We start from the raw sequence: 26590 nt of genomic DNA, 5'->3' as shown, positions 1-26590 counted from the left end.
ATTCTCTAAGGCTAATGTTTGGCTTATGTCTCTGAATTTTTCTCAGGCTTATAATGGCTTCCTTCCTTCATAACTCATCCTCATGTTGACAAAAGCCAATAACATACTCTAAAGGCCATCAAAAGCCTAGAATCAAGACTAGATACTGAAAGCTATCTTATATCTGCACTAAAGAAGCAGATGAACACCTGACTCATCAGAACACATGAACACATTTGTCCCAAACATTATGATGTTGAGCTATGTATAAAAGTGCTTTTAGACTATACATGGTGAAACCAAAATGTAATAACCTTTCAATAAAAGGTGCTCTTTAACCACATGTGAATTGTTTGATTACAAATCTAAAATTGTGGAGTAGGCGATAGCCAAATCAAGAAAATATATGCTATGTCTATTATGGCGCTCAATGCATATCCTAAAACCTGTTTATTTAAGTATTAACAATCGAAACCCAGAACTGCACTTTACGGTCCTCTGGCAAATGTATTCTGCGATTACTACTGACGATTGGGCGCTAAATTCAGTTCCTCCATTGTGGTCAAACTGCTATACAACCGCCATAAAAACCATTGCCAGTGATTCAACGACTCATGATTTTACGGGTAGTTCCACAAAGGTATTTCACACATTCGCTTTCAAGCTAGCGATGTAAAAAATTAAGTGTATATTGTATGACAAGCAGAACAACATTTGAAGAAAGAAAGGAGAGGCGCGGAGTTGGCGCCCGGGGCTTTACGGGAAAGTTTGGGACGACGTGATGGACACTATTTCTAAAAGGGGGGACGAAGAAGTGGAATTTAAAAAAATGACAAATACAACACATCTGGTTCTCATTTGGCGCCAGAGTAAAGTTATAGTATAGTATAGTAAAGTAAGAGTTACTTACTTACTTACTTACTTACTTACTTACTTACTTAAAATAGCATTTTCACTTCGACGTATTTCTAGGTTGCTGACAGAAATTTTTGTCAGCTCCAGAGTGAGTGTGTACACGATATGTATGCGTCTGATAGTAACTAAGGTCTGATTAGGTGTGCATGTGTACCTATATGTGTGTATGTTAATGTGTCCGCGCACTGTGCATGCGCCATACCATTCTGACGTTCCCAGAGCTCGTGGAACTGTTGTGCTCTGTGAGTTAGAGAAGACTCCACTGTCTTGGACTCGGAACAAGAGAAACTTAACTACATTGTCCTTCATGTTCTACTCGACAACATCAAGCCATCCGAGGATCTATGGAAGACGGAGTGACCAGAGTGTGCTGTGGATCTAGCGATGATTGAATAAGAAACTCTGATTGTCAATTTTCTGAATAATTTTAACATCGCATAGTGCTCATTTGGATACCTGGAAGAGCATAACATTCTAGCTTGCTAGGTTAAATCAACTTCGAATACACAGAGGAATACGTAATATTAGCTAGCTAAAACCTTCTGATAATAGATGTCATTTACTCACTGGACGGAACAGTCTTTGCTCATCGCACATGGGGTAAGTCATAATATAAGCGTTATCAACAATGCAGATACGATATCACAGTTACCAACAAGCAGTTAAAGGATACCATGTGCTTTTTCTTTTTGATTGATGAGTTACGGCTAAATTCGCCCACTATATGGACGTGGCAATTTCCCCTTAAGTTTATAGTATGTATACTGAGAGTACTTAGCTAACTGGCTAAAGCTTCGAATGAGTTTCCCCCAAACAAAACTCTTTATCGCTATGGGTCATTGTCACAATATCAGGTTATCTTAATGGTTCCCGTCTTGTTCATTATTCTATATATTATAATGTTAGCCAAACGTTCTCCCTAAACTATGATCGTGTGGAATATCTAGCTACAATACAGCTCCTCGTACCGATAACACCTCAATATAGAATCATCCGTTGAACTGAAGGTTTGAAAGTTGGGGCTGCTTGGTTAACGCTAGTTTCTGGGTTAATGCATCATATATCGCTACTAAACGATGTCATAGCTAACTATGTGATAAAATGTGTGCTTTTAGACGTAATTTGAGAAAGAAACTAAGATAATTGGTAACGTGGAATGTTAAACATTAACCGACGGATGCTGGTGGCAGATCATTGTGTATTGTAGAAGGGAATTGTCATTGGGGCATAAAGGCACCCCTTGCCGCCTCGCAGCATGTTCTGCTCTGCGGTGTAGCTGGCTTAATACGGATCCCGCTGTTTTCCGTTTTCGGATGTTGAGACGTTTTCATGCGCTACAGTGGAGGTCGCTTTGTGCTTAAAGTATGTATTAATGAAAGACAAAGACTCCATTATACTATTAGACGGAGTGTATCCAGTTCTCCAGCAGCGCGGATACAAAGCGCGTGAACGGTCTGGAACTACGACTAGGGGCTACTGAAATAATGGAAAGTGGACAGACAAGCCACGAGGGTCAGGCCGACCCTGGTACTACAACACCCTCATTTAAATGTGTATGCAAATCTGACAAGTGCAATAATTCATAAACCACATGCTCATAAGTCAACAGAAAGGCAGAGATGTAGTGGGGAAGTTGGCTAAGAACGTGTGGGTGTGTGTTTGCGCAAAAGTGTATGTAATGGAGAGAGGGAGGGGGCAGAACGGCGCGGGGGATGGTGATAGAGAAGGACAGTGTGAGTCTGAAAGAGGCAAATAGAGACAAAGCAATGGGTGTGAAGAAGACTGGGTGTGCATGTGCATCTGTGGGGTAGTCATTTATGGCCTCGTGGTCTGTAATACTTGTGTATGTTGTCTGAATTAGACCAGCTGGGCACCAATGAAACAAGACACTGTGCATCACTCAAAACAAGGGAGCTATGGACGGCACATAGATGAGTGTGGCACACATTTCTGCAGCTCTGCATCTTCCCAGGACAGGCTGGAGTGTAGTACCAAGGTCTGAATGAATATCCTGTTGTTGGGTGGTGTGGAAGGGTGGAGCAGAAGGGTACACCATGAGACCCCTTTAGAAAGTGGGTGCTGTCTGCTTTGTCTGAATGCATTTATACACACACTTGAGCTCAAACACAATTGTGAGGATCCTGAAAGTAAGAAAGAACATATCTGTGCTTTCTTTTTGATAATTGCCTTTCACTGCTTTCAGAATTTGTGGAGCTGAAAATGAAATGTGAATTTGTATAACTCTAGAATTCTATCAGCCATACACTGCATTTCCCGCAATTCACCATCCAGTTACCAGTTTGCACTACGTTTCCCATAATACACTAGCCAGGCATCTCTTTTCCCACAACCACCATACCTCATGACCGTAACATATTCCACAATGCCTCAACATGCGTGATGGTCAGTGGTGTAACTGGAAACGTGAACAAGATGTGTGCTGAGTGGCGTGAGAAGCGCGGTTGAATAAAGGAATGCGTAAATAAATAAAAGCCAGTTCACTGTGGGAACTGGACTCAATGAAAGAGGGTTGGGCCTGGCCAGCATTCTGCGTGGGCAGGACACTCGCGGTGAAAGGAGAAGTAGCATGGTGGAAATCCCATGCAATACCTGTGCCATAACACAAGCAAGGCAGTGAAAGACCGCAAGCCTTGTGGCCATAGTAGTAATGGATCTGCAAAGGTCTGTCTTTTCTGTGATGTCCTCACGAGTGCATGTCAGGAGGACACAAATAATGCAGTGTATCTGCACTGATCCCAGAACAGTATGTTCAGTCTGGCCCACTCCCAACATTAGCGTGCTGTGACTACAGCCTCGGTGCACACTGTCTGCAGGTGAGAAGTGTTCTGGCAGTGTTGCCTGCAGATAGCCTGTGGTTCTAAAGGCCATCAGGATTGTACATGCAGACCTGGCAAAAAAAAAAAAAAGGCGCTCTCTCTGTTCTGAAAAACACTTAATCTGGGCGTGGCAACCGTGGCAACCTGAACTGCCTTCTGCATTAAACCCGGAGCTTGGGTGCAAGTCACAACACAGCTTTCAGTCTGATCGCCAAGATCTGGGAGAGTCCTATTGTGTATTTCTTTCTCTCTCTCTCACACACACACACAGACACACACACACAAACACACACTCTCATCTACCCTGACATTGTTGATCCTGGGCTTTTATATGTGTTTTTATTTATATGCATTTGAAATATGTACGCTGAGAGAAAGCAGAGCTCTATCCCTCGTGACTTTAAACAAATGGCTGCGGCAGATTTTAACCACTTTTTATTATATTTCCCTTGTGCTTTCCCCAGACACTGTAGAACACTGCAGTCATGCAATCTGAGAGCGAAGACTGAAGAACAGGCCCAAACGCATGCATGCATGCACGCTCGCCCAGGTCTGTCCGAGTGCTGGACAGATTCAGGGGGCGGCCTGTAGCGTAGTGGTTAAGGTACATGACTGCGACCCACAAGGTCGATGGTTCGATCCCTGGTGTAGCCACAATAAGATTCGCTCTTGAGCAAGGCCTTTAACTGCTTAGTCTGTACGTCGCTCTGGCGTCTGCCAAATGACATTAATGTCATGAATGTAATGTAAATTCATGTGAAAAGACCTCTTCTGCCAGGTGTCCGACCAGTCACTGCGGTCATGTGACTGTAATGTGTAGTTAATCACTGCGGTCATGTGACTGTAATGTGTAGTTAATCACAGTGGTCAATGTGACTGTAATGTGTAGTTAATCGCAGTGGTCATGTGACTGTAATGTGTAGTTAATCACAGTGGTCATGTGACTGTAATGTGTAGTTAATCACTGTAGTCATGTGACTGTAATGTGTAGTTAATCACAGTGGTCATGCTACAGTAATATGTGGCTAATTGTAATGGTTGTGCTGGGAGGATATGTGGCTATTCTGAGCAGTCGTGCTTTGATGATATGTGGCTGATAAAAGTGCTCAGGCTGTGGTGATGAGTAACTTTTCGAAGTGGTCATGTTGTTATGTTGTGAAAGAGCATGCTATTGCTCACTATGCCCACTCAGAAAGCCTCCACAGTCTCAGCTATAACCCCTCCATAAAAACATGGACCATTTACACTTTATTAGGTACACCTGTAAGCCAGCTTGTTAAAGCTAATCAAGTGGCAGCAACTCAACTTTTTTAGTTTAAAGGTACAATAGGTAATTTCGGACTCCGTAACGGCCAAGAGAGCAATTGCAACAACAGACAACTTCTAGTAAGAAAATGTTTGCCGAACAGGTGACTTTATGAGATCTTGACTTTGGTGTGCTACACAACACTATTATAGTTTTCACTTTAGCAAACCAACTATATTGTAAGCAAGCAAGTTATTTGGCTGTGTAACTAGCTGGCAATCGCTGCTGTGTTCATATTGCCTATATTTTATCGTAAGTGCATATTTGTGAATTCATCAAGCTAACTATTGGTAATTTGCTTGTTGCTACCGATAACAACTGGGATTGTTTTATAACTAGATATGTAGTCTTCACTTGGATAATAAGCAATAGTACACAGAGTTTCAGTGATTGCTTGTCTGGAGTGGAATTTGGGCAGCGACACTATCAGAATTAGCCCCCAGAATGCAATTGGCTGTGACCGTTGGAACCATTTTTCAGCCAATGAGCTTTAATTGCTGTACAGCTGTACAATGTTTTGATACATTTGACGGCCCTACAAATGTAGACTTTGAAACCAGAATTTAAGGACTATGAACACAGGTAGAGGGTGATTCAACATGTCAGTGAGCCTTTTTCAATGATAGGAAGGGATTTAAAATGGTCTTGTAGCAATATTTTAACACAAAAATCTTACCTATTGTACCTTTAACCTAATTTCTATAGAACATGCTTTAAAAGGCTAGAGTTATATAAAAGGCTATTGTAAATGAACAATTATGTTAAAGGGAAGTATACAGCCACGTGTTTTTATTGGCCTATCAGTAATGCCATCCGAAGTAACAGTCAGTCGCAAACGTTAGCAAGTAGTGATGCCGTCGGCGTGACCAATGGGCCTCATGCAAGAACCACTCGGAACAGATTTGTTCTTAAATCACTTGTACAGGTGATTTGAGAGAACTTGGCGCATTCACCAATTTTCCAGACAGAATTTTTTCTCAAGTAGGAACAATATTCACAAGTGGTCCCGACCTGTCGTGCAACTTGAGCATGCAGCGCGCTCCATTCATTTTCTATGAAGAGGGCTTGCAGTGCATGAGGCCACGTGTGCGTGACTCACAACACTTAGATAACTAGGCGTTGCGGATTGGATATGAATCAAGATTCAGAAAATGCATTGCTTATTCATTGCCTGAAATGTTTTCAGAAACATATATTAGTGGGCAGTTTAGGTGGAATAAGGGAGTTTACCAATGGTCCTCCATATTGTTATCACTTCATATAAATATCACTAGTTAGCTGAGAGAGATGGAGAGATCTCGGTAGCTAGCGACCAAGAGAGATTCATATTGCAAGCTAGCGAGACGGCAGCCAAAATAATAATTTTCAGTGTTGTTAAATAACTATGGAAACTAGTGGATATGCTATGTGGCAAAAAATATGCCTTTGATACATTGGGTCATGCCATTATTTCTCTATTTAAAATTGTCCACTAAGAAAGCTCTCGCCCCCTCAGCCTAGTATGCTTGAGCGGCCCGTCAACCATGTCACTCTCATGGTCGACCAGTTGCCGGAAGTCCATTCATTTTCTATGAAGCTGAGCGACAGCCATCAACATGAACAATTGGGCAACTGAACGGTTGGCCGAAAAGTTTCCTATGGCTTACCTTTCTGTGAGCATCGCCCGTCAACAATTTTTTCCAACCGATATGATACAATGTTGTGAATAATTGAGGAACAGTTTGTGATGATGGTACAATCCAACCGGGTTTCATACTACATTTTAAAAAAGAGTTCAGGGACAAGTGCCTTAAAAATGATGGTTGGAAGACCGTCGCTAAGTTTAATATCTTGTTTTTAATTGTCCAGAATTATAGATGGTGTTTGGCTTGGTTTGATTCAGGGGTAGAATTGGAGATGGTGTTTGGCTTGGTTTGATTCAGGGGTAGAATTGGAGATGGTGTTTGGCTTGGTTTGATTCAGGGGTAGAATTGGAGATGGTGTTTGGCTTGGTTTGATTCAGGGGTAGAATTGGAGATGGTGTTTGGCTTGGTTTGATTCAGGGGTAGAATTGGAGATGGTGTTTGGCATGGTTTGATTCAGGGGTAGAATTGAAGATGGTGTTTGGCTTGGTTTGATTCAGGGGTAGAATTGAAGATGGTGTTTGGCTTGGTTTGATTCAGGGGTAGAACTGGAGATGGTGTTTGGCTTGGTTTGATTCAGGGGTAAAATTGGAGATGGTGTTTGGCTTGGTTTGATTCAGGGGTAGAATTGGAGATGGTGTTTGGCTTGGTTTGATTCAGGGGTAGAATTAGAGATGGTGTTTGGCTTGGTTTGATTCAGGGGTAGAACTGGAGATTTTGTTTGTCTTGGGCCTGTCCTGGGGCAGAATTGGGGAGCAGTCTTTCCTCTATACTCAAAACAGCTGCGGTGGGCCGCCGGTCCAATTTTCTCACCACCACTGCAATCAGGTGCATAAAATGATCCGATTTCTCATCGATAATCTGTGTGGCATTGTCAGCACACACAGCACTGTTCTGACAAGCAACACTGTAGCACGCTCCCAAACACACAGCCTCTCCGGTCAGAAGCTGGTCAGAAGTAAGGGCATTTACCCTCGGTGAGCCGATGCCAAGCCAAACTGAATCGCTTGTGATTCGGTGTGGCAGAGCGACTGGAGTCACATCAGATGAGCTCATTTCTTTCACATGGTGGCCTGGTCTTGTTTATCATGTGCATGCATGTATTTTGTGGGCCTGCTAAAGTCAATCATCATCTCCTCGGGAAAGATAGAGTATATTTCAGAGTGTGCCGGAGACACGCAAACACCTAGTAAATGAGCACTTCAATTATCCAAAACTCTCCTCTTTAATTGCCAAATAAAAGCAAAATATTTTTAGGTGAAACTTTTGGGGGGTTATTGTTGTTGTTGTTTTTACAGAGGAAACACAACAGATCTTTCAAAAATGTGTGTGTGTGCGCATGCTTGCAAATGAATGTGCCTGTGTTACAGAACATTTGACGGCTTCAGCAGTCACAGAAACGTTGACATACTGTACTTCAGAAGTTACCAGTACAGTTACTGGTTTCCACTGTTTAATATCCTCTTCGTACAGCTCTGCTATTGCATCATCATTAGCACTCTGTCAGCTGAGGAGACGGAATCTTTGGGCACAGCATTCAGGTCAACAAGGGTCTAAAAAAAGCACTTGTATAGGGAAATTGCATATTCATATTAGCTGCAATGTGACTGCCCAAGCAGAGATCATTTATCCATTAGCACTGGTCTTCATTTCCCACAGAAGTACAAGCCACAAATGAGCTGCAGCAGTCTCTGGATGTCTATTCATTCAAAGCATTAAGGGGTTCAAGAGGTAGCCGAAAAAAGAAAAAAACTTAGCTGAAGCGGAGATTGAAGTGCTGTTAATGGAAGTACAAGCCAAAAACATATTTTATTCTGTTGTGTAAGCAGTGGACTGTCAGAGGTGGGGAAGACTAAAGCCTGGCAAGATATAGCTGTTGTAAACTCTTGTCTTAAATTTCACGCCCTATGCAACAGGTAAAACAAAAATGGTATGACATTAAAAGGAAAAAGAAAAACTCCACAAATGAATTACATCAGCCACATTACATTACATTACAGGCATTTAGCAGATGCTTTTATCCAGAGCAACGTACAAGTGCAAATCGAACACAGGGACAAATGCATTGAGGACCCTAGAGGAAAGAAAGGTTCCAAGGCCTAGTGTGACCACATAGATACAATTTGAACCCTTGACGAATATATCAACTAACCAACTAGCATACCACAGTTGGCAGCGAGAATACCCTGAGTACAACAATATCTGTACATAAGTGCTATTATAATCTATGGCATGCACAAGGCTAATCATGGTAGTGAGGTAGGGAGGGATGGTGCAGCCTGAAGAGATGAGTCAAATGGTCAGAGACTCTGCTGTTCTGACATCCACAGGAAGGTCATTCCATCACCGTGGGGCCAGAACAGACCGCAGTCGTGACCAAGAAGTGCAGGTGCGGCAAGGGAGCAGTGCCAGGCGTACCGCCTCCTTGCTGCACCAAAGTAGCGGAACGGAGGGGTCTGGCTGGTGTATAGGTTCTGATAAGTGATTGAATATATGATCCCTTAACTGCCTGGTATGCAAGCACCAAAGTTTTACATTTGATTTGAGCCATAACAGGCAGCCAGTGGAGGTTGGCGGGCAGGGGGGTGACGTGTGAATGTCTGGGGACATTGAATACCAGACGAGCTGCAGCATTCTGGATCAGCTGTAGGGGTCTGATGGCAGATGCTGGAAGGCCAGCCAGCATAGAACTGCAGTAGTCCAGGCGGGACAGGACTATTGCTTGAACGAGGAGCTGAGTTGTGTAGGTGGTGAGGAAGGGTTGGATTCACCAGATGTTGTACAGGAAGAACCTGAGTGCCCTTTTTTTTTTTTTTACTTGAGCCCCTGCCCCCCAAAACAGCCGTGAAAAGGAACAAACAAAGGAATTGGCTTTGCTGTTCCAATACTTTCGGAGGGGACTGTATTTCAATTGTATTATGTTATTGATACTTTTTAAAAGAATTTACACATACACACAGTACCTTTTGGTTGTTTGTGTATTCAAGTAAATCTCCTGAAATCAAACCTTTTTTTTTTTTTTTTTTTTTTTTCTTGCTATGTCTTTGCAGCCAGTAATAAGTTGAGTACTGTAAGCTAGGTAGTTCTTGATTTGGTGCGACTACAAATGTCTAGATATATGTCCAAATGTTGTTTGTATTAATCACTGGGCAGCGGGAAGGAAGACCAAAATGTTAATTTATCTGACTCAAATCTTCTTATTTACACAATAGGCTTTCACGGTGTCTTGTATTTGTAGAGTAAATAAACAGTGCGTCTGCATGTTTCCTAGTTGGAGGATTTGAAATGCAACTTCTACCCTTCCTGCTCACATTTATTCCAAATTCACCTCTTTAGGCGAGTGAGAGAGTGAGAGGGCTGCACAATATAAGGAAAATATGGGATAACATTGAATATCACAATGACAATATGACTTGTGATAAATATTGAAGTGTGCACAGTTCTAATGTATTTCTGCTTTAGGTACACTGCAATCATAGACCCCAGACAATTAATAACCTATGTCCACTGAATAAAAAAAAATAATAAAATAAATAAATAAATAATAATAATAATTAATAAATAACATTGGGGGTGAATCCGTCATGACTGATGTCAGAAATTGGAGAGTTTTGTGTTTATTGTATTATTGTACTGCTGCCACTGTATTGATGCATCTCAAAAAAATTGAATATCATTGAATATCAATTGAAAAGTTTTTCATTTTTTCCGTAATTGAATTCAAAAAGTGAAACTTTCATATATTCTAGCTTCATTACACATAAAGTGAAATATTTCATATTATATTATATATATTTTTGTTTTAATCTTGATGATTACGGCTTACAGCTCATGAAAATAAAAAATCCAGTATCTCAAAATACAAAATATTACAGACCAATCAAAAAAGGATTTATGTCGAGAAATGTCGACCTTCTGAAAAGTATGTTAATTTATGCTCTCAATACTTGGTGGGGGCTCATTTTGCGCGGAGTACTGCATTGATGCGGTGTGGCATGGAGGCAGTCAGCCTGTGGCTCTGCTGAGGTGTTATGGGAACCCAGCCTGCTTTGATAGCGGCCTTCAGCTTGCCTGTATTGTTGGGTCTTGTGTCGCATCTTCCTCTTGACAGAATTACCTGAACTAGAATTAATTAATTCAGAAGATGTAATTATGGTAAAATAATCCACTTACTGTAATCTCAAAGAAAACATTCATACTGCCTCCATTGTTTGTGATGACGTTTAAGTAGCACTTATTTGTGGGAGCCACATGTAAGTATATGAGAGGCCTCTTTGATCAAATCTATAATTTTCTGTAACTTTTAGGTCTTGTAATGTTTGTGCACCAGTTAAATATTTTCTACAAAATGTAATTTCTTTTGGTCCATGTCCACCTTTTGATGGATTTTCCTCGCACATGAACGGGCAATCAATTTGACAGAACGTCAATTTAAATAAATACTATTGCGGTTCAACCAGTCTTTTGCTATGTGTTTAGCTTGCATGTTCTTACCTGATGACGATGAATACACGATAAACATACGATAAATGTGCGTGCGTGCACGCCAGCCTGTGTGTATGTGTGCGTGGGTGCATGTGTGGTTGAAACTTCATAAAGATATTTGGGGGGGGGGTGGATGATTGACGAGGTGAAGAGCTTTTGCCTGCAGAGGAAGCTGTGACTGAGCACCTATCACGGCCAGACTGATAAAACCCTCTTGTGATCTAGTTTCTGGTTTCTGAAGGATAGGGTCATTCTCAGAAATTCTCAATGCCGTTTTCTTTAACACAGAAATGATTTTTTGCCAGGTTGATAATTAACTGTTTAATTATCACCCTGGTAAAATACCAGATCGTCCGTGGCGGTTTTATCAACAGAAGCCACCGAATTGGCAGAACAGTTAATGCAATGTTCTGTGTTCTGTTATGTGAAAGCGCCTATTTTGAGAGCCTTGCTCTCTCTCAGGGAGAGTTCGTGGTGAGAGCCTCTAGGGCCAAAACTGTTAGCCTGGCGAGTGACAAATAAACCACTCATCTCTGTGCGTGTATCCTCACACACACACACACACACACACACACACACACACACACACACACACACACACACACGTTGTATGGAAGGCACAGGGTACTTGTAGGGTTAATTCTGCTTGACTTTCACATTTCAAATTTCAGCCTACAAACTGTCATTTTTTAAAATGTTACTGGATCAGTCAGGCGATTGACATGTAACGCGTATTGGGGAAAAACTGCTTATGTGGCAGCCTGCAAGAGTTGTACTTCCCCTCAGCAGCCTCCTATTTCTCTCTAAACAAGTCTGATCTACCCGCATTTACCCCTTCCTTCAAAACATGGATGAATTGCTCATCCTGTTTATAGGGGAAAAGATGTGCAGATTTTGTCGTTTAGTAAGGCCTCCCGCAGTCTGAGTGACACGAAGACCTGGCCACGTGACTTGCACAGCGGTCTCTTAAGGACTAAACTCCTCGCCTGTTGTGCACTTTCAGGCTGGCTCACAGCCTCCTCCTTTGGGTGAGCTGGAATCAAATCATGTTCATCTACACACACTGGTTTAATTCATTTTCATTAATAATAGTATTTGATTGCATTTTGGCTGTGTACAGTGAAGACAAGCCACTGAACGCCACAGGCTCGTTCCTAGTCAATTTATTCTAGGCTAGTTTTACCTTCTGGTTGTTGTAGCTCAATCCTACTTTTGAAATGGTCACAGACAGATTCAGAAGATTGACTCATAAACCTTCCTGTTTAAAGAGGAAGCGTTTCTCTTTTGACGGTTTGCTAGCTGTCTGCATGCTAATGCTGCAATTTTGTTCGTTTTTCTTCACAGACAGAATGGTGGATTACCTGGTTTTGATGCAGAATCGGTTGGCTTGAGTTGTATGGTACATTGCAATCACTTGGCAGAAGCTCATGCAGTTGTCCAGAACATCGGTGGTTGAGAACAGCAGCAGAAAACCGTTTACAGTGATTCTGGTAAACCAAAGGATATGACATATGACTGGGTGTTTGTCATGGAAAATATTGGCTGAACTCACTGAGCAGTCATAGAAAAGTTGTTGAAAATCACAGAAAAATTTTAAAGTATAAGAAAACAGAGTTAAAAACACCATTTATTAAATGAATGAATTAGTAGATCTCATGCGCAGCTGTAGGAAACCATTTAAATAACTCAGCAACAGTAACAACTGCTAGAAGTTTTAAATCAGTTTTAAATCAACAGGCTGTAACCTACCAAGAACAAATAGCCTACGAGTAAAATACATTCACAGGCTGGTACAGAAAGAAAGAGTGTGCTGTTTTGCCTTTAATTTAAGGGAACCTTATTAGAAATAGAGATGCTCAAAAAGCATTACTAAACTAAACACAGGTTATAATTGCACTTCTGTATAATTATTTTAGTATCCCGAGGTATTATCTATGCGATCACTCTAGGACTCTAGAACTGGACTTCTTCTGAAAATTTTCTGATTGGCCCTTTATTGTACATCGCTCTGGATTAGAGCGCCTGTTAAATGACTGTAATGTAATGTAATGTATCGTCACTGACAATCTTACCATAACACAGGGAGGAGCTCTAGGCATCGACATCGTTGACGGGAGCCATCAAAGCTCTGATTGCAACAACTGATAATGACAGGAATTTTTATTCCAGAATGTATGTAGGCTACATTGTCACACTTTGTTACTCCTAACATTTGGCAATATTGTTAAAACATGTATGCCCATGCAAATAGCATTATATCCTGTGTTAAGCTTGACCGTTCTGCAAAGTCACGGAAAACGGAGGAAATTGCGGAAGTGGCGGGAGAGACACGAAACTGCCAACACAAGGCAGACATGACAGAATCCGCAAACCCCCATGACGTGTGCCACCAGCACGCAGCCTTGGCCATTAGGGCTCCGTGGTTGTGGTCATATTTTTGTGGCCGAGTGCATTATTTCCTTTTCAAAAAATGTGTTCGATTCAGGACATGTATCACCTTATTCGATAAAACCTATTTAGTTCGAATACATTTTCGGTACATTCAAATAATATATATTCTTTTATGTTTGGCATCTCAAACCCCCAAAATGTCAGGCGGTGCAACCGTCCAAGCAAATGTACAGACAAAGAAAACTATTAAAAATGGTACTTTAATGATAATAAATAAAAAATAAAAAAAACTATGGCATGTTTGAAACCTTTCAAATAAACCAAATTTGACAAATACCAATAGTTTTAAAGCGGTTGAGATAATTGAAAAACTTTTGTCCGGCAATTTGTATGTTCTCAAATGTCAGGGTGGCACAACCGTAAACATGGGACTTTTATTACAAAGTGAAGAGGTAAAACAGTGAACAGGATATTGCATCATCAAGAGGACCCCAAGTGACCTTTATGGCAGAGTGAAAAGGTTTGAAGATCTCTCTCAAATATTGATAAAAATAGGGACTTTCAACTCGTAGGTAGGCTGGCAATAATTTTCATGTCAGGTGGTACAACCAATGTAAAACTAGGAAAATTTAATATTATCATAGAACTATTTATACTATTTTAAAATGATATGTATGAATTTGATAGCAATGGCAAAAGCTAATACAGGTGTCCAAGTAGAAGCCTGTTTAATTTGAAATTAGTTGCAAAAGTCAGGTGGCACAACTGCAAGAAATGTCACAATATGCAATAAATAATGTTATTTAAAGCTCTAAAATGTATATATAATGTTTATTAGTTTTAAGTAAAAGATGTTATACACTTTCAAACCTTTTTCATGGTTATAATTTTTAAAATATTAGAATATTAGAAAATCAGCACACATTAAAAATGACCCAGCTGCAAGAGAAGCATATCTTGCAAAAAGAAAAGAGAGGTAATCTTGATGGAGGATAATGCAAGTTTGAATAGCAGTTTATTTTGCGTTCGTGGGACAGGTTAATCAAGTAATTGGTGATGAGATTGAGATGAGCTGCATACAACATTTGGGAAGAAAAAAAATTGGTTCACTTGGACCCATCATTTTTGACTACACAAGTGATGTGCTGAAAGTGATCTCAGAGCCTAATGCATGCTCAATTGGATTAAGGTCTGGTGATTGTCTAATGAAGTCCTTTGTTGTATTGCCAGTGTGTTTTGGGTCATTGTCTTACTGCATGATGAAGTTCCTCCCAATTAGTTTGGATGCATATCTCCGTAAGTTGGCCGACAGAATGTTTTTGTAGACTTCTGAATTCATCCTGCTACTACCATCATGAGTTACATCATCAATAAAGATTAGTGAGCCCACTCCAGAAGCAGCCATGCAAGCCCAAGCCATGACACGTGCTTCACAGATGAGCTTGTATGCTTTGGATCATGAGCAGATCTCTTCTTTCTCCACACTTTGACCTTTCCATCACTTTGGTTGAGATTAATCTTGGTCCTATCAGTCCATAAAACTTTGTTCAAGAACTTTCGTGGCTCATCTCTGTACTTCTTTGCAAATTGTAATCTTGCCTTCCGACTACTGATGAGTGGTTTATATCTTGTGGTATAGTCTCTATATCTCGGCTCTCTAAGTCTTCTTTAAATGGTTGATTGAGATACCTTCACCCCTGCGGGGAATCCCCTGTGCGGATTGTTTGTCATGTCACTGACTAATGTTTTGGGGTTTTTCTTCACAGCTTCTGTCATCAACTGCTGTTGTTTTCCTTGGTGGACCTGTTCGATGTCTGTTGCTCAGCACACTAATGGTTTCTTTCTTTTTCAGGACATTCCTAGTTGTTGTACAAGCTATCCCCAATGCTTGTGCAATTGTACTGCTTCCCCTCTTTTCCAAGCTTCAAAATGGCTTGCTTTTCTCCCAAAGACTGCTTCAAGTGGGTTTATTTTTTGTAACACAAATGCAGTCTTCATAGGCAATGCTCAAGGCTAAAACCAAGAGTAGACTATTTAACCTATCAATCAATCTAACAGGACACATCTGGGCAACAAAAAACACCTGTCAGTCACATGTTCTTTTGCTCACCTAAAAATTGGGTTGTCTGATACAAAAGGTGATATGTTCTAAGTTGTTTGACACATCTAGATAAAAATACCTGGAAACAAAAACAGAAATTCGGATCTGTCGTCTCATGTACATCTTTTGACCTCAAACTCAGTTGTCTTCAGTGTATAGCAAAAACAAAGAAATCGACCTTGCGGTTCCAATACTTTTGGAGGGGACTGTATTTTGTCAAACATGACTTAATTGTTGTTTTTATTTAGGATGTAGTTATTATATAGTGTTGCGTTCTGGTTGCTATGCATCAACGTTTTAAAATCTGTTTCTTTTTCGGTGAATCAAATGAAAACATTAAAACATGTAGCCTATTCCAGTTGCTCTGTACCAAATGTGATCACATGCGATCAATCCAGTTTTTGATTAATGTACTACTTTTACTTCAATAGACTGTTGACTTACCACCCTTTTTTGTTTTTGAAATAAAGCATAATATTCAGCCTATTATTCAGCAATTATTCTGTCATTACTAATGTCGTCAGGTGGCGCAACTGATAATCGTCAGGTGGTGCGACCAGGTAAAATATTCATTTGAACCAATAAATAATAGGATAAAGTGAACAAATGGTTGATAACTATGATGGTAATAGCTATTGTATTGAGCTCATTCATTTGTATATTTGAATAATTATTTTTCTGTCTTTAAATGTAAAATCGGATGCTGAAGATACCAAATACCTGGCCACGAGAAAGGAATAATCTTAAATTATTGTAAATACAAAACACAACCACAAAATAATAATGTGTTAGGCACTGTAGACCCTCTAAGGGATGCTTGCCAAAGATTTCACTTGTAATAAATAGAAGGAAAATATATATATTTGTACAAATATTTGGTTGCGCCACCTGACATTTTTTGGGCGATGAAGTTAAAAATTAAAAAATTAATTTAAACACTTTTAAATGTTATTTAACAAATTGGACTTGTTTAAACACATTGTTCCAGACTCAAAAATATGCATTACATCCATTTTGAAAATACTTTTAAAAAATACCTTTTTAGGAGCTTTATTTGTCATTGACCCTTCTGTGATGGGTGGATGTTGGCAGAGCTCTGTCTTGGATTCACCTGTAGAAAGGAATATGGGCCAAGTGTCTGTGACGTCGCCCATCGACTTTCTGTGGGCTTCTGAGAAGTGCTTTGAAACCGCTGAAGTGTGGTTTCGGGTGCCACCGTGTTGTTTGAATTGGAGCCAGAGACGGGGGGAAAATGATTGACTTTGTATTTCTGCCGTGATTTAGCTTTGATTTCCCAGGTGCCCACACTGGAGCCACCCGCACTGACGTTAGTGAGCAGCTTCTCTCATCAAGACCGAGAAAAGAGCTTCCAAAAACAAAGCCCAGTTCTGGCCACTTGGTCGGATTAATTCTCACAAGGTGCAGGACAGGAGTGACTCCGCCCCCTAATTAGCACCTATCGGGTGTTTCAGGACGACACCTGGCGCCGTTGTGCGTCTCACTCAAGGAAAGAGGCGTGGTTTACAGTTTGGGTTTCAGGGTGGACAGGCACGAGCATTGTTATTTTAACGTCGACAGTGTCTGGACCGAAATGGAGATTTTGTGAAGATGCAGATCAGCATGCTGACCTTTTAAGGCATTGCGTTTTACTGTGTTCTACGGAGTAAGCTGTTCTCACGGCTAGGCAGGGAAACGGGACCCACTGCTTCTGTTCTGCTGCTGTAGACTTCACACCTCGGGTCATTTCCTGCGATATGGATCTTTCTTCTCCCTCACATGATACAGCTTACTTCTTTCTGTCTGAATCTGTCTCTCGCGGTTTCTCCTCCCTCCCCCTCTCTTCTCTCTCTGTGGGATGATGGTTACAGCTGTGCGTGAGCAGGTGCATTCTGCTCCACACTAATGAGTGGATCCTTGCCCTGTGGCAGACAAAGAAATGTTACTGCTGACCTGTCATACAGAGGGAACCAATACTGTTGCCCTATAGCACAGAGAGAACCTTTATTTATTACTGCAAAGAGAGTGTTTTAGTCTTGTAATGACATCTTATTTTTGTCTCAAGTAATAACTATTTACTTGTTTTAAATGACTGTTTTAACTATGTTGGCCAATCTTGAATGAGTCTTGAAACTGGTAATCTGTCTTATTTAGCAAGAAAGTAATAGAAATAACATTTTAAGTCCAAATATAACACAAAAATACTTTACTACTTTACTACGTTTTGCTTTGCAGGTGCATATTTGTACAGAAATATGTCAGATGTGGAGTGTGTGTGCGAGCAAGTCTGGAGAGCAGGAAGTGATCTGATCTAGCTGTCGGTTTCTATAGAAACGGCCTTGATGGAACGCAGCGTAGCGCTGGTGGTGATTGAGTTGGGGCAGCCGGCAAACCAGACTGACAGGTTTCATGCAGAGTCCACTTCCACTGTGACGGGCAGACGTCGCCATGGCAACAGACTGCACTTCTGCACATGCCCCTCAGTGACCCACAGGGGCCTCTGCATTCAGTTCTGACCAAAGGGCTGAACTATCGCTGATTTGCTGTTATCAAATCCTCCCTCCCTCTCTGTAAACCCAGCCTGTCCAAAGCTGAAGAAGCCATAAAGTGCAAGAGTAGGTAGTTGCGTATGTTTACTGAAATGAATTTTAAAAAGTTATCCACAAATGTGAAAATAATCTAGAAACTAATATTCAAATCATTTGAAAATGAATCTAAAGTCTAATGTCTAAAAAAACTAAAAGTAAAAAAAAAAAAAATATATATATATATATATATATATATATATATATATATACTACCACATCTGTGTTCTCATGGAAAATCAGAATATAAATAACATAAAAAAAAAAACCTTGCGTGTAAATAACCGCTGCATGGCACGCAACCTGCTTCTGCACCGTGCTGCACAATGAGAAAAAGTGTGTTGCGTGCCAATTGGCCCTTCATACTTTATCAAAGGTGTGAACACTATGACATATGGGAGACCATTGTGGTTTTAGAAACGTGTTCATATTCTGTTCTGTGAATTTCGTTTTGAATCGGCTTTTGCCAATCATTATCTCTTCTTTCTTTCGGTTGAGTTTCCTGTCTTTTTCGGCTTTTGCCAACCATTATGACATTATCTCTCATTTTAAACGTAGTATTTGTGTTGAATTATAATAGCTCAGTGATATCACATGGAGGGCCACTCACAAAGGACTCTGGGATACCCTCCTCAGCATGAAGCCTCCATTGTTGCCCGGTCATTTATCGTCTGTCACTGAGTCATTTCACATGTTATAATGGCAAAACTTTAGGCTGAATGTTTCTGACAGTATTCTGTGTAGGCTACTGACTGTGTAGTACTCTGAGATAAATGCTGGTTTTAAAAATGATAATATTATTATTATTTATTTAATCAAATAATTTTGGCATGAATTTTAAATATATCTAAATATTTTTTTATTGCATTTGTATTTTAATGTATTTTTAAAAGGCTGTAAATACTATTTGAAGAAATATTTGGTTTCCCATTTAAGTATTTATTTAAAGTAATGTATTTTTAAAAGGAGTAACATTTAAAAACACTTTCTCGGTTTTTGTATGCTATTTGTGCAAGAGGGCACTGAAGAAACTCGATGAAAGTAATAAATATGTCCGTTCTTTAGTTAGGAGAAGTAAGTGTTGTAAATGTAGCAACAGTAAATGTATCAGTTGAGAATGTTCTCCTCATAGCACATGACGAGTAACAGCTCCCCTTATCACTCCCCTATAATTTGTGACCCATAGTTTGCGCTGCTGGCCTACAGGTAAGACAGTGCAAATATTTGACTAATGTTCACTTAAATTAGACTGCCTTTTAAGGACTATTAGACTATTTCTGGTTATATTAAATTAGCTAGGTAGCAAACGTTAGCTTGACAGGAAAATCATACTTAAGATCTATTGAAACACTCTTAAAATGGACACTGAAAGTTTTGCAATATTTGCAAGAAATATAGGGCTGGTTTCACAGACAGTTTAAGCTTAGTCTTGGACAAAATTTTGGATGGGGATTCCAATTTAATTTAGTCAAGGAAGCTGAGCTTAATCTGTCTGTGACACTTGCGTGATGCCCACTCGTGGTGTTGAGGCTGAAGGGCAGCGGTCTTCACAGGAAGACCATTGTCATTTGTTCCTGCTGCAGGAAGTTGTCTGCTGGTTATTGTTGTCGCAGAAGAACGGCTATGCCTATATGCGTGTGTGTGTGTGTGTGTGCGCGCGTGTGCTCGTGTGTGTGCCTGCATGTGTGTGTATGTGCGTGCCTACGTGTGTGTGTGTATATGTGTGTGTGCTCGTGTGTGTGCATATGTGTGTGCCTACGTGTGTGTGTATGTGCGTGTGTGTGTGCTCGTGCTTGTGCGTGTGCTTGTGTGTGTGCATATGTGTGTGCGTGTACATGCGCGTGTGTGTGCGCCTGCGTGTGTGTGCAAGACGTTACAAGACTTTACTACTGAGGCCTCACATTTTTGTTGTAGAGGCAGATTTGACCATTTGTAACAGGATGACACCATACATCTCAGATCCTCAGAATAGGTAGAAACTGGTTCGATAAATATCCCAGGAACTTAATTTTTAATATCAATATACATATTAAAGATGTATTATCATTACATCTTTGAATAAAATGCTAATCGATTGCATCCAAATTTGCCATGTTCACTGGGTAGGATTCAGATAAAATTCAGTCAATATTGTTTCCTACATCTGATGTGTACCACATTTTTCCCAGGTACAGATTCAAACATGTAATTTGTTGAATGCCATCTTCATGTTATCTTGGGCTTCACATACTTCTAACATCTAATTAATTTCATCACATTTTACATTACATATTATTTAGTTCAGTTTAGTTTATCTGTAAGATTGTAAAAGCATACTTTATGGTTTCATATGGATATTAGCTATATTCTTTTAAGCTTTTATTCTGGTTTTTTTAGGTTGGCATAAATGTCCTTACATGTTGTTCTTTATTGATGTTGCGCTTACTGATGTCACTGGTCTGGAAATGTTATCCCGGTGTGGGATTGTTGCTCACATAATTCCAATGAATGGCTAAATTAATGTTAATTAACGTAATTTGGCATACAGTGTGGAACAGCAGTGAGTATGGGGTAGTGGTCAGAATAATAAACTAGAGCTCACAAGTTGATTGGACTTGATACTTTCTACAGAAACCAAACAAAAATAGATTTTCAGCAGTGAAGCGCAGATCTTGGCCAAAAGTCTCCATTCTTGGTGAATGCTGGATATTGATTTTGTGTTCCAGGAGTTCATCTCAATCACCTGTTTGTGGGGGTCAAGCAATAGCCCCGTTTCTAGTTTTCACCACATTGACTCAAATACGTAGAGTTTTAATTTCTTTTTGTGCAAGAGGGCACTGAAGAAACTCAATGAAAGTAATAAATATGTCCGTTCTTTAGTTTTGGAGAAGTAAGTGTTGTAAATGTAGCAACAGTAAATGTATCAGTTGAGAATGTTCTCCTCATAGCACATCACGAGAGAATAACAGCTCCCCTTATCACTCCCCTATAATTTGTGACCCATAGTTTGCGCTGCTGGCCTACAGGTAAGACAGTGCAAATATTTGACTAATGTTCACTTAAATTAGACTGCCTTTTAAGGACTATTAGACTATTTCTGGTTATATTAATTTAGCTAGGTAGCAAACGTTAGCTTGACAGGAAAATCATACTTAAGATCTATTGAAACACTCTTAAAATGGAGTGTTTCTTTCTCTCTGGAAAATTCCACACTGAAGTGCTGTGCTGTGAGTTGTGTGGATTGATTGATTGATTGAATGTTTTGGGTCCTGGCACAGGACAGAACAGGTTTGGGGAGGAGGGACTCTTTGTGGAGTTTGTAGAGGTCATTGTGTGGGATGTACAATGGTGAGGAATGTCTGCTCCTGACAGCAGTGTTCTGGAGAGTTCTGGATTACCCCGTTATCTGCAGACTCTGTGACGGGGCAAAAACAGCGTCTCTATGAAGATGAGATGCTTTCTGCTTGTACAAGTGCAACTAATATCTTACTCCACTGTGTGTGTGTGTGTGTGTGTGTGTGAGAGAGAGAGAGATTTTGAAGTTTGGGGGAAAAAAAGATAAGAATATTCCCGAATGCTAATGTAACATGTTTTGGCTCCCAGGCTATGTTCAAATTGTATTTTGACCACATTACTCAGGGGTGAAAAAATACAAGCTTGCAAACTGTGGCTCATTAATAAAATTCATCAGTTCAATATGAACTCTTGGCAGTGCAGTGAAAGAAGTGATTAATGATATACACATTGTCTCTGGTCTATTGGCCCTCCTAATGGAGATGCTGATCTCACAGAGAACTGTATTGCTACACCATTAATGAGCAAGATCAAGCTATGTTTCATACTGGAGAAAACAATCTGTCCAGTATCTTAATGTTTTTTCACATATAGCCAACATGTTATATCATTGTCAGTCCTTATACCTCATTTTGTAATAATCGCACCACTACAGCTGGCCCTTTAAACATACTTGAGGGTACTGTCTGAAATCGGTAGCACAGGTCAGCGTGGATTTAAGTGTGTGATTTCGTCTGTAGGTCAGCAAATTAAAAATATACTACTTCTCAGAAAATGGAGAATAATTAATTCAGTGTGAACAAATTTTTGAATTTCAAAGTACTCTCCAAAATAGTATCCATTTCAGTAAAGTTGTAGTTTTAAATGGGGAAATGTGCTTTTTCCCCCGGGTGAGCTCTGTCAGTGCCCCATGCGTAGGTCAGGGTGTGCCCCATAGTTAGGTCAAGGCGTACCAGTGTGTAGGCCAGGGCGTGCCCCGTGTGTAGGTCAGGGCGTGCCCCATGGTTAGGTCAGCGTGTGCTCCGTGTGTAGGTCAGCGCGTGCCCCATGCGTAGGTCAGGGCGTGCAGGTCGGTGCGTGCCCCATGTGTAGGTCAGCATGTTCCCTGTGCGTAGGTCAGGGCGTGCCCCATAGTTAGGTCAAGGCGTACCAGTGTGTAGGCCAGGGCGTGCCCCATGGTTAGGTCAGCGTGTGTTCCGTGTGTAGGTCAGCGCGTGCCCCATGCGTAGGTCAGGGCGTGCAGGTCGGTGCGTGCCCCATGTGTAGGTCAGCATGTTCCCTGTGCGTAGGTCAGGGCGTGCCCCATAGTTAGGTCAAGGCGTACCAGTGTGTAGGTCAGGGCGTGCCCCATGTGTAGGTCAGCATGTTCCCCGTGTGTAGGTCAGAGCGTGCCCCGTGTGTAGGTCAGCGTGTTCCCCGTGTGTAGGTCAGCATGTACTCAGTGCGTAGGTCAGCTCGCTGTGTAGATCTTCTGCGAATGCAGGCTCAGCACTAGCGGAAGTGACAGCTGCACTCTGAGTCTAATTTTGGGCCCCATTATGTGTGTGATCAGCATATTTCTGCACACTGAAGAGCTAGCTCCTGCTTTTCTGGAGTCTGCACACAGGCAGCTCCTAGCAGCCTCTTCCCAAACCATGAGACGTTCAGCCGTATGTTCATTTCATTCACCTGCATTGTACAAGAACAGCTCATTTTAGCCTGTCGTCTGGTATTCTTAAATAAGACCTTTTCTGAATCAAGGGTGGGGGTCATCCTGGGAGCCCATATGGACAACAATGTATGTTTTGTTGTGTATGAGATCGTATTGCACTGTACACACACATGGTTTTCATATGACACCATGGCTGTGTCTACTGCATGAATGGCTCAGGAGTTGTTTTTCACTGCCTGGGTCAGTACTTAAAAAACGTTTGTACTTCAAACAAACAAATCTCCGTTGTGAAATCTTGCTGAACATCCTTCCTCTATGTAAGGATTCTTTATGAAATGGCCAGGTCAGGCCATTGTTGATTTCACAATGGAGCCCTGTTCTCTGTCCTCCATCTACAACCCGGTCCTCAGACCTTAATAGTTTAAAAACTACCTGGTCATGTAACACTCTTTTTCCTGTTCCCATTCTGTTTCTCGACAGTAACCCCAACCTGGACCACACCCCTGACCAACCTAATCGGCTGCCGAGGTGTGATATTGGAATGGGCGTGCTCTCCGGGCCCCACCCCCCTCCACCAGCTGTGTGAATGACTCAGTGCTCGAACTCCGCTGCCATGAGGAAGTACCAGCAGTACTACAACCGGTCTGTCATCGAGGTGCACTATCGACTGGCAAAGAACCTGAGCCAGAAGAGCCTGGAGGAGCGCATCAACAGCGACGCGGGCCTCAGCAGCCTCAACGTGTTCTTCGTGGTCATCTGCAGCATCATCATCCTGGAGAACCTGCTGGTGCTCATCGCCATCTTCCGCAACAAGAAGTTCCACTCGGCCATGTTCTTCTTCATCGGCAACCTGGCCTTCTCCGACCTGCTGGCCGGCTCCGCCTACATCGCCAACATCTTCCTGTCAGGCTCCAGGACCTTCCGGCTGGTTCCGGTGCAGTGGTTCATCCGCGAGGGCACGGCCTTCATCGCGCTGTCCGCCTCCGTCTTCAGCCTGCTGGCCATCGCCATCGAGCGATACATCGCCATCACCAAAGTCAAGGTGTACGGCTCCAACAAGACGTGCCGCATGTTCCTGCTGATCGGCACGTGCTGGGCCACCTCGGTGGTGCTGGGGGGACTGCCCATCATGGGCTGGAACTGCATGGACGCCCTGCACGAGTGCTCCACCGTGCTGCCCCTCTACTCCACCCGCTACATCTTCTGCGTGGTCACCGTCTTCAGCCTCATCCTGCTCTCCATCGTCATCCTCTACGTGCGCATCTACCTGATCGTGCGCTCCAGCCACCAGGAGGCGGCCAGCTCGCCCACGTACGCCCTGCTGAAGACCGTCACCATCGTGCTGGGCGTGTTCATCCTGTGCTGGCTGCCGGCCTTCTGCGTGCTGCTGCTGGACACGTCCTGCGACATGGCCTCCTGCCCCGTGCTCTCCAGGGCCGACGTCTTCTTCGGCGTGGCCACGCTCAACTCGGCGCTCAACCCGCTCATCTACACGCTGCGCAGCAAAGACATGCGGCGGGAGTTCCTGCGCGTGCTGTGCTGCTGGGGGGTGGTGCCGTGCGGCCAGACGGCCCACCCCTGCCTGCTGCCGCTCAAAAGCACCAGCTCCATGGAGCACTGCACCTACAAACACGAGCCGCAGACCACGCCCATCATGCAGGACTGCACCACCTGCGTCTGAGGAGCGCGAGGGGGGGGGGAGGGCGATATAGGGCAGGACTGTACCACCTACATCTGAGGAGGAGGAGGAGGGGGGGGTGGAGTAGAGATATAGAGCAGGACTGTACCATCTATGTCTGAGGAGGAGGGGGGGATAGTGCTATAGAGTAGGAATGTACCACCTACACCTGAGGAGGAGGGGATAGTGATATCACGCAGGACTATACCACCATCGTCTGAGGCGAGGGGATAGGGAGAGAGTGATATCGAGAGAGGAGTGCATCCACAGTCACCACTGAGTGTATTCACCGTCATAGCTGAGTATTCACAATCGTAGCCAAGTTTATTCGCAATAAGAGCTTAGTGCATTCGCAATCATTCCCGAGTGAGTTTACGGTAACCAAGAGAGGGCATTCATAATGATTTCATCCACCAAGTGCATTCATGGTCATTCCTCTGTGATTTCACGATCATTGCCGAATACATTCACCATCACCACTCGGTGAACTCACAGTAGTGGCTAAGTTTACAATTACTGTGCTGACTTACTATGCTGAATGAGTAAGTGAAAATAGATGAACGCGGTAAAACTTTTTTTTCTCGCTCAGTATCGTATCATAAAAGAGACGGAGGTCCCATAATGCGAATGGTCACTCACTATGGGAACGACTGCCATCGGCTGACTCTGCTTGTCCAGAGGAGGGCCGGCGTTAGTGATATTGGACAGAACTTTTAGTCCTGTTATCTACACCAATGTATTTTCACAGAGCCAAACTTCTGAAATTGCACTTTGTGTGAACGTGGAAAAGTGACGCAAAGGCCACGGCAACACGAGACTGCACGGAGACTGACCCCGGGAGCATGTGACCCCGGGAGCATGTGACCCCGGGAGCATGTGACCCCGGACTCAAGCGAGCGGGGCAGAACGCAGTGGGACGCTCCACTATAAACACACACTGTATTACTCTGCTTTAATGTACTGCATGAAATCCTGACTTGTATTTAGACTAATGTGTGTTTTTATTTCTCTTTTGAGTACTAATGTGATCCCCCCCCCCCTGTGTTTAAGGCACGGTGACGCAGCCTAGTTCTTACCCTGTCGCCTGTGTGTGAGGCGCAGTTAAATAACCTGTGTTACTCCTGTAAGGTACGGTCACAGAGCATCTGCTAAGGCAATCGGAGAGCTTCTGTCACCTCTGTCAAAGGCACAGTTAGAAAGGCTGTTACCTGTGTGTAAGGCACAGTTAGGGTGCCTGTGTTACCTGTGTGTAAGACACAGTTAGGGTGCCTGTGTTACATGTGTGTACGGCACAGTTAGAGAGCCTGTGTTACATGTGTGTAAGGCACAGTTAGAGAGCCTGTGTTACATGTGTGTAAGGCACAGTTAGAGAGCCTGTGTTACCTGTGTGTAAGGCACAGTTATAGAGCCTGTGTTACCTGTGTGTAAGGCATAGTTAGGGTGCCTGTGTTACCTGTGCTTTTAGCTGCAGGAGGAAGAGGGGATGTATGAAGTGTTGGGAGCCTTAGCTCCAGTATTGGCAGTATTATTGAGTATTGATCGATTACTGAACATACATACACACACAGACGCACACGCGCGCGCACACACACACACACACTTGCGTACACACACAAACTGACTGAAATACCAAAACAGCATTTCAGAGCGTATTAGAGTAAATACATTAAATTAATTTCTGAAGACAACTTTCAGACAACAGAGAATTCAATATTTCTTTTATTACACTTCATTAAAACGCAAGCAGAAAAACAGTTTGACTGAAATACC

General features: G+C 42.2%; 1 protein-coding gene across 1 annotated transcript; it reads left to right on the top strand.

The window, feature by feature from the left end:
* The first annotated feature begins 757 nt into the window (after window positions 1-757).
* s1pr2 (sphingosine-1-phosphate receptor 2) lies at window positions 758-24832 on the top strand. The gene is made up of 2 exons (XM_061224544.1): window positions 758-1494; window positions 23623-24832. The coding sequence occupies exon 2, from the start codon at window positions 23729-23731 to the stop codon at window positions 24821-24823; it is 1095 nt and encodes a 364-aa protein (XP_061080528.1). The 5' UTR covers window positions 758-1494; window positions 23623-23728; the 3' UTR covers window positions 24824-24832.
* The last annotated feature ends 1758 nt before the right edge of the window (window positions 24833-26590 follow it).

This window comes from Conger conger, chromosome 16 (assembly GCF_963514075.1).
Source record: "Conger conger chromosome 16, fConCon1.1, whole genome shotgun sequence".
NCBI lineage: Eukaryota > Metazoa > Chordata > Actinopteri > Anguilliformes > Congridae > Conger > Conger conger.
The sequence above is the reverse complement of the archived record's forward strand: the minus strand, read 5'-3'. Positions and strand labels throughout refer to the sequence as shown.

What these genes read in the sequence shown, in the direction of transcription:
- s1pr2 (XM_061224544.1), top strand. Translation starts at nt 23,729, where the DNA reads ATGACTCAGTGCTCGAACTCCGCTGCCATGAGGAAGTACCAGCAGTAC.